Source organism: Rhincodon typus, chromosome 29 (genome assembly GCF_021869965.1).
Source record: "Rhincodon typus isolate 14 chromosome 29, sRhiTyp1.1, whole genome shotgun sequence".
In the NCBI taxonomy this organism is placed as follows: domain Eukaryota; kingdom Metazoa; phylum Chordata; class Chondrichthyes; order Orectolobiformes; family Rhincodontidae; genus Rhincodon; species Rhincodon typus.
Window position 1 is genome coordinate 22073728 of NC_063360.1, and position 9392 is coordinate 22083119.

The following is a 9392-nucleotide window of genomic DNA, read 5'->3' on the forward strand; positions in this document are numbered from 1 at the left end:
CAGGGGTGGGGGTGGGGGGAAGAAAACTCAGGAAAGTTGGGCTTTAAACGAAGTAGTGAAACAGCTGGAGGCTCAAGAAAAGGTGATCAGATCCTGCCGGAACATAAAAAAACTAGTTAATCTGACATGAAACATGATATTAAAAAAAGTAACCTGAAATGCAATACCCAAGAGAATATTCCAAGAAAGGCCCGAAACGTGGAACAGGAAGTGAGTGGTAGATCTTTTCAACAGACTGGTTTCAGATCGGCTTTAGAAGAACGTCGTTAAAGTGACAGGACTAAATGAGACTTCTTTTTTATTTCTCTCAAAGACGACCTCAATAAATATTCCAGGAAGTTGGAATCCTCATCTTGTACGTCCATTTCTCTTCACAACTTAAACTATTCTTTGGCTGAGATTTTCTACCCATGTTACTGAAGACAGCAATAACTGATGTGCGAATATCCCACAGTTTCCCTCTGTCATACTTCCATCGGAGCTTTCTAAAAAAAAAGATTGTACGAAGTGCCATCCCACTCGGCAACATTGCCTTGAAGCTCTAATCTACTGGTATAAGAAAGAAAAAAAGCACTTTCTCGAAGTTTCTTCACGTTAACTGAACTTGCCTTGTGCATAGTTGAAGGAAGTACAACAGAAAACACAAAGATAGAATGCAACTTAAAATATACTGATATACCATGTGCAAACTAACAAAGGTGAGGCTGTCACTTTGTCTTGGTATATTTTGACAGACTATTAAAAAGCAACATTTTGGTGGAATCGGCACACAATATTTTGGGCATTGAGGATGTGGTCAGATTTTCAAAATCTGGGATTGGAAGTCCCAAGACACAGTCACCATTAAACCTTCTCTGTCAATGTTAATTTTTTTTTTTTTTTTAAATTTGATAACCTAACTTTTCTCTATCCTTAATACCACATCTAATTTAGATGGAAAGTCCCAGGGTACCTGTTCTTGCATCTCAGAATTGATTCACTACGCAATTATTAAAAAATTGAATATTTAAAGAAAGCTTTATAATAAACCCTTTAATTTACGTTGTCTGGCCATTCTCTCCCTACCAAAGCAGTATTTACCACTGAGTTAAATTTAATCAGCTCATCTGGTCTTCCTGGAGCTCATCACCAGCCTTCCCACTGTTCATAGTGGATCAGAGATGATGCAAAACTTATTCAATGTATTCAAAATAAGCATCTATTCCTCTGCCTTAAAATAGTCAAGGACCCTGTCTGTACGCCACTCTCAGTGCTCCAAGGACATTCAACCCTTAAAGGCAAAATTCCTCATCCTCATCTTAAATTGGAGGCCCCATATTTTTAAAATAATGACCCCTAGTTCTTGCTCTCCCAAAAGAAATAGCTTCTCACCTGTTGAGCTCCCTCAGCCTCAATGAGATCACTTCACATTCTTCCAAACTCCAGTGGATGCAGGCACAGCCTGTTCAACCTTTCTCCGCAAGAAAAGTCAGACACTACCTTAACCCAAATCCCATGCACATCATGAGAATTTTCCAAAATGCTTCCAACACATTTACATAACTTTGAAAAAAAAAAGCAAACAAAACAAAACTATGCTCAGAACTCTAGACGTGGCCTCACCAGCTCTTGATGCACTACAACGTACAGCAATAGCCCTACTCAGAAATCCCATTCCCCTTGCAATAAACACTAACTGCCTTTCTAAATCACTTTGTATATACCCGCATTCTCATTTTGAGATTCATTTACCACAAGACCCAGACACATTTATACTTCGAGTCCTGCAATCCCTTAAAACAATGATTCTTATGTTTCCTGTTAAAGTGGGCAAGTTCACATTTCCGTACTTTATATTCCTTCTGCCATTTGTTTTGCCTACTTGCTTAAACTGTTTTATTCCTTTGCAGACTCCTTACGTCCTCTTCACAACTTACTTTCCTACTTATCTTTGTCCCATCAGTAAAAGTGTAGCAACAGTAGAGATAAGTCAGCCATCTATATACACATATTGTAAATAATTGAGAAAATAACATTGGGTCAATAGGTCCACCCAGACATATCAGCACAACAATAATAGTGAGACAAGTTGCAATCATACAGTCAACTGCCCTAGGATAGTTTCAAGGTAGAGGCACAGTGGTAGTGCCTCTGGACTAGCAAGACAGGACATAACTAATATTTTGGGGAACCCAGTTTAGCTGGAGGAACTTCAATTAAATTTTTTAAAAATCTGCATGTCAAAAGTTAATTAGTGGTCACCATTAGTGAGACTATTTGTCTTAAAAACCCAATTCACCAATGTCATGCAGGGAAGGACATTTGCCCTGATCTGGCCTAATTGTGACTCCAGACCCATAGTGCAGTGGTTGGTTCTTAACTGCTCTTTGAAAATGGCAAATCAAGTCAGTCAGTTCTACAGCAATTAGGGATAGGCAACAAATATTGGCCAGATTAGCGATGTCTATATCCCATGAAGCATTAAAGAGAGATAGGACACACTGTAGAACACTAGGGAGGTCTGATGCTCATTGTACCACAAGAGACGAAAGTGGATAATCCAAGGTGCAGTTCTTTCATGCTGCTCAAGCAATGGAAGCCAGAACAGAAATAACTTTCCTTAGAAAAATAAATTGGAATTCCATCTGGTTTGATGAAGAGTGCTGAAACTTCCTTAAAGTCACAAAAAAAAATCGTTAGTAACGGTGCTGCCCAATCTATTATTCTGTTCTTCAATATTTAACAGAAGACCATACATCAAACACTTCAGTCTTCCCAATGCCACTGTGCGGAATAGACTAGTTTAATTCCATTATCATCTACCCAGACATTACTTTGAGCCCCACACGGATCCACCCAAATGCTGCCAGACTCGTTTTTTCCCTCAGCAACTTTTGTTTTTGTTTGATTTCCACCATCTGCAGTTTTTTTGGGTTTGTGTTTAGGGAGTCCCAGGATGTTGATCCAGCAAAGTGAAGGAACAGCAATACATTTCCAAGTCAGGATGGTGTGCATCTTGGAAGGGAACTCTCAAAGTGGTGCTCCCATGCATCTGCTGTCCTTGTTGAGTTACTGCAGAGCATCTTTTAGGTGGTGCACAGCTGACACTGTGCATCAGTGATGAAGGGAGCGAATGTAAGAGGCATTAGTTAATGTGACAGTCAATGGGTTGTTTTGTCTTGGATAGTGTGGAGCTGCATCCATGCAGATAAATGGACAGTATGTCAATTGTTTCCCGAGTTGTACTGTGTAGACCAATGCTTTCTCCCTCACTTTGAGGCTTGAAAATTGTTATTACCCTTCAGCAATAAGCAAACAGCAAGGGTTTTTACATAGAGACCAATGGGAGATGGGGAAGTGGAGAGAAGATGGGGAGAGACAACTCCACAGCACTTAATGTCTAGGAGCTCACGACTCCAGAATCTCAGACTGAGATCACACTTGATGCCTTAACTGCGACTTTGAAAAGCTCTATTGAAGAGAATGGGCAAGCATTAGGAAGTTACTGAACCATTATCAATATCTTTGTTATTGCTTGACTAAGCCACTGAATATGTTTCCCCTCAATTCATTCATGGATTGTATGCACTGGAATGGCCAATACCAACTGCCCCTGAACTGTGTGGCTCTACAGGCCATTTTAGACAGCAAAGACAACCACATTGGAGAGAGTCTGGAGTCACATACAAGCTAGTTAAGATAAAGATGGCAGACTTCCTTCATTTAAGAAAATTAGCTAGCTAGATGGGATTTTCTGACAATAGCTACATGGTTGTATTTCACTAGCTTTTTAATTCTATAAAGATCTGGAATTCAAATTTCAATATCTGCCATGGTTGGGTTTCAACCCATGCCCCCAGAACATTAGGGACACTGGATTACAATTGCACAGCATTACCACCTTCCACCACACAAATACTCACCCCTAGCCTCCCATCCTTTATAAACTGGAGCTCAACTAAAGTATTTGTTGGGTTCAAATTCCTACATGCCCTCCCCATCTCCATAAATTTCTCCAGTCCTGGTCTTGGGCACTCACATTCTTTGCAACCAACCCCATCCTCATGTTTAGAGGGTGGTCCTTCAGATGTCTAGGCTCTAAGTTTAGGTAACGCTTTCCCTCAACCACCTTTCATCGCCTCCTAAACCTCTATTTATCCAATAAAAACCAAAAGAACTGCAGATGCTGTAAATCAGGAACAAGAACAAAGTTGCTGGAAAAGCTCAGCAGGTCTGGCAGCATCTGTGAATGAGAAAACAAGAGTTAACGTTTCGGGTCCGGTTCTGAGGAAGGGTCACCGGACCCGAAACGTTAACTCTGTTTTCTCCTCCACAGATGCTGCCAGACCTGCTGAGCTTTATTTACCCAAGCCGTTAGTAACAAAGTCTCTTCATCACCGACTGTCAATGCTGTCCTATGTAATTTTCTCACAAGGCCACTATATAAATGCTAGCTACTGCCTTAGCGTTAGTTGGCTCACCTTCTCTTGTACCTATGTTCGAATTCGGTATTTTTGGGATAAAATGGCAAATCAAGTCAGTCAGTTCTAGAGCAATTAGGGATAGGCAACAAATATTGGCCAGATCAGCGATGTCTATATCCCATGAAGCATTAAAGAGATAAGAAACACTGTAGAACACTAGGGAGGTCTGACCCGAGGGAGGAAAAAAAACTTTACGAAGGGAATTTCCGAAACACAACTATTTTCAACTCGGCACTTTGTACTTAGTTAAAACCCAACAGCAAGCTCAGTTTACAGATGATGTGTCATCACAGACACTTGGTAAATCTCTGGTCCCCTACCCGCATGAGAGAGTTATTATATAAAACACTTACACCACGTGTAATTACTGTGAAAAACACTGAGTAAGAGGAAGCGTTAGTTTACTCACTGTAGCGTCTGCATTTCAAACGGGATGCCACTCACCAATAAGATGCCACGTTTTCCTTTTGCCGTATTTGCCGCAGCCGGCAGTGCGGTCAGACTCATAGCCGATGAGCGGGGTGCAGATTCCGTCCGCTATCTGCCCGACCAGCAACAGGATACCCGCGTTGTAGTTGTTAATGGCCAAGACCGTGTGGTAATAAACCAAGAGATAAGTGAACCACATGGACGCGCACAAGTCATTGAGAAAGTGGCCCACCGCGTACGACAAGCGGGTACAGAGAGGCAAGGCAGGCTCTTCACCTGCCATGGCATTAAATAAACACTAACTAGAATGTCAATAATCTCAAACTGTACAACCTGACCGAACCCCTAATAGTCCTACCCCCAAAACCGAAAACCTCCAGCTTTTACAGCCTGCGGCTTGCAAAACGAAACTGGTAGTCCTTTAAAACAAAAGGTGGGTCTTAATTAGCTAATAATTCACATTAAATTAGGGAGGTGAGCCCAAGGAAGCAGGCTGTTTACAGAAACACACACACTTCACAATGACACATTGCTCTTCCCTGCCCGGCTCCGTGTTTCCGGAAACATTGGTGTGCTTTTGTCGCTACGTTTCAACCCCTCTCCTCCTCCAGCAGCTAATGCAGCTGCTGTTTGACTGGGTAATATATGAGCGGACCGGACGCTCCGCACCGCCTGGGCACAAGGGCGTCTCCCCCTTCGGGAGCCGGGCTGCGGCCACCAATAAGCGGCGGATCGGGGCGGGACCTCCGCTGCTGTGAAAGCTGCCCATAGCTGGCTCTCACTTCGGGAAAAGGACGTACAGAATTACGTCCTTAGTCCTTGATTAGCCAACTCGGAAGCTGCACTGAGAACCCGAGTTAGCAAATCTCAAGGAATAAATTTTTAAAAATGACATGTGTGTGTGTGCTTTTTTAAATTGTATTTTTTTCTGCATGTTGTTTCCATAGAATTTTAGGGACGGTCGATTTCCTTAACTCCCAATCTCAATGAACTATCCTGTATTTTATGAATGTACAATTTCTGTGTGTCGCTTTTTTCAGTTTTTTAATGCATTTTCTTTTCACAGAATTGCAGGGACAGTCGAGTTCCTCTATTCCTAATGCCTCAATCTCAATGAAATATCTTACACTTTATTATAAATGCACAATCTAAACACTATCAGAAAGCGAAGTTGCGTATTTTTGTTTCAATTTGGTCGCCTTCATCCCATCCAAGTATAGACGATCTTTAAGAGTAAGAAGATCACCCAATCGAGGATTTATCCACCACTGTATGAATATTTCCCTGGGACCAGCCAGTTTAATTCTGTTATACCAGGGAGTGCTCAGCTCAGTCATCTGGTCCTACTCTTCAGATGAATCAACACACACACAAAAAAAACTGGCAACTGGCATTATGTCCCATCTCTCAGAAATAAGAATTGCCTGTTGTCTAAAATATTTGTTCCTTCACATTTGTATGTGTGAACCTGGATCCTCTGCAATCTGTCCAATTTAAACCATTTCTAGTATCACACAATTTAATCATTATTTTGTAGTCTTGATTAAAAAAGTTGCCTCAGTTTATGCTTCTCTGAAATAACGGCATTAGTGATTTTGAGCAGTCTGGACAGTTAAGGCATAGTGAACTGAGAATCATTCACTGATAAGACCATGAGAAGTAAGAACAGATGTAGGCCCATTGAGTCTCCTCCACCATTCAAATGAGATCTTCAACTCAACTTTAATGTCTTTTCCTCTAACCTTTCATTCACTTACTGATTAAATATCTACCTCAGCCAGGAATATACTTAACAAACCAATCTGATTTGATTTGATTTGATTTATTGTGGTCACATGAACTTAAATACAATGAAAATGTTTGTTTTGTGAGCAGTACAAGTAGATCATAGCAAACAAGGAGATACGGATCAAAGGGTGCTTAGACACAGTGAGGCATACAAAGTTACAGCTATAGAGGGGGTGCATAAAGCAAGATCAACATTAGCAAGATCAACATTATTTGAAGTTAGAGAGGTCCATTCAGAAGTCTAATAATGGCAGGGAAGAAGGTGCTCCTGAACCAGTTGGTGAGTGTTTTCAAGCTTCTGTATCTTCTGCCTGATGGAAGAGGTTGGAAGAGAGCATTACTGGCGTGGGAAGGATCTTTGATGATGTTGGCAGCCTTTCCACAACAATGAGAAGTGTAAATGGAGTCCTTGGACGGGAGGTTGGCTTTGATGATGGTCTAGTCTGTGCACACAACTTTCTGTAGTTTCTTAACAGTCCTGGCCAGAGCAGTTTCAGTACCAGGCCATTATGCACCCGGATAGAATGCTTTCTGTGGCACATCTGTAAAAGTTGGTGAGGGTCCTAATGGACATGCTGAATTTCCTAAGCCACCTGAGGAAAAGTCACCGGACCTGAAACGTTAACTCGGTTTTTTACCTTTACAGATGCTGCCAGACCTGCTCAGCTTTTCCAGCAACTTTGATTTTGTTCCTGATTTACAGTATCCGCAGTTCTTTTGGATTTACTGAGGAAGAAGAGGCCTTGTTGTACCTTCTTGATTGTTGCATCTACGTGGGACGTCCAGAACAGATTGTCAGTTATTGTCACTCCTAGGAACTTGACACACTTGAGCCTCTCCACCTCAGCTCCGTTGACATAAATGGTGGTGTGTCCTTCTCCTTTGTTCCTGAAGTCAATGATCAGTTCTTTTGTTTTGCTGACATTGAGAGAAAGGTTGTTATCATTGCACCATGACACCAAGCACTCTATTGCCTTCCCGTATTCTGACTTATTGTTGTTTGTTATCTATGCTATCATGGCAGTGTGGTCAGCAAACTCTTAGATGGCATTCGTTTTGAATTTTGTTACACAGTCATGGGTTTACAGGCAGTACAGTAGAGGGCTGAGAACACATCCTTGCAGGGCGCCAGTGTTGATGGTCATCTTGGGGGGGGTGCTGTTGTCTATCTTCACTGATTGTGGTCTGTTGGTCGGGAAGCTAAGGATATAGTTGCAGAGGATGGAGCCGAGACCTAGGTCTCAGTATTTTGAGATTAGTCTAAAAGGGATTATGGTGTTGAAGGTGGAACTTCAGACAATGAGTAGGAATCTGACATAGGTGTCCTAGTTATCCGCAATTCCAGGGATGAGTGTAGGGCTAGGGAAGTTGCATCCACTGTGGATCTATTTCATCGGTAGGCAAATTGCAGGGGATTGAGGCAGGCTGGGAGGCTCGAGCTGATGTGGGCCATAACCAGCTTTTCGAAGCACTTCATGATTATGGAGGTCAGTAAAGAATTCCACAAATTCACTACGTCAGAGAAAAAAATCATCCTCATTACTGTCTAAATGGATCACTCCTTATTCTGAGATTATGCCCCTCCTTGATTCTCCCACAAGGGGAAACCTTTCCTTAGCTACCCTGTCAAGTACTCTAAGAATCTTATATGTTTCAATAATGTCTCCTCTCATTTTTCTAAACTCCAATGAGTACACACCCAAACTGCTCAACCTTTCCTCATAAGACAATGTCTCCATTCCCAGGCTCAAACTAATGAAGCTTCTCTGGACTGACATTAATGCTAACATACCTTTCCTCAGGTAAGAAACCCAAAACTTGTTCACAGTATTCCAGTCATTGTCTGACTAGTGCCCTCTATAGCCTTATTAAGGCCTCCATTTGTTTTTATACTCCATTCCCTCTGAAATAAAAGCCAACATTTAATTTGTCTTCACTATTACCCACTGAACTTGTATCCAAGCTTTCTGTAACTTATGCAAGAGGACTGCCAAATCTCTGTGTGCTGTAGCTTTCTGTAGTCTTTCTCCATTTAAATTCCTCCCAAAGTGCAATGCTTCGCACTTTTCTAAATTATATTCCAACTATCAAATTTTTGCCTATTTCCTTAACCTATCTGGATCCCTCTTTGTGTCATCCTCACTACCAACCTTTCCTTCTTTTATGTATCATCTGCAAACTTGGCTATTGTATGTTCACTTTCCTCATTAAAGTTATCATTATAATTTGCAAATAATAGTGGCGCCAGCTCTGACTTCTGTGGCACTCCACAAGTTACATGTTGCCATTCTGAAAATACATGCCACCACACCCCCACCCCAAATCTCTGTCTTCTATATAGTTAGCTATTTCTCTTCCATGCTGGTATAATACCTGCAACACCATGGGTTATTATTAAATAGTGTGTGAAAACTTCTCAGATTCTTCTAAAAATCCAGATATTACAACTACTGCTTCCCCTTTATCAATCCTGCTTGTTACTTCCTCAAAGAATTCTAATACATTGGTCAGGCATGATATCCCTTTCAAGAAGCCATGCTTACTCTCCTTAATTACATTACATATTTCTAAATACACTGCTATTACATCCTTGATAATAGACTAACATTTTTCCAAAAACAGAAGTTAAGCTAACTGGTATTTAGTTGTTTCCTGGAAACAAAACAGAAGTTGCTGGAAAAGCTCAGCAGGTCTGGTAGTATCTGTGAAGGA

General features: G+C 41.3%; 1 protein-coding gene across 2 annotated transcripts in view; it reads right to left on the reverse strand.

Moving 5' to 3' along the window:
• Positions 1–5593, reverse strand: part of LOC109912503 (major facilitator superfamily domain-containing protein 12) — a 49918-nt gene extending 44325 nt beyond the window's left edge. Inside the window, exon 1 of one of the 2 annotated variants that reach the window (XM_048614173.1) lies at positions 4908–5593. In XM_048614173.1, coding sequence (XP_048470130.1) covers positions 4908–5175 — 268 coding nt within the window. In that variant the 5' untranslated portion in view covers positions 5176–5593. The remainder of the gene's footprint in view (positions 1–4907) is intronic. The other variant, XM_020511941.2, reaches the window with a different exon arrangement.
• Positions 5594–9392: the final 3799 nt, after the last annotated feature.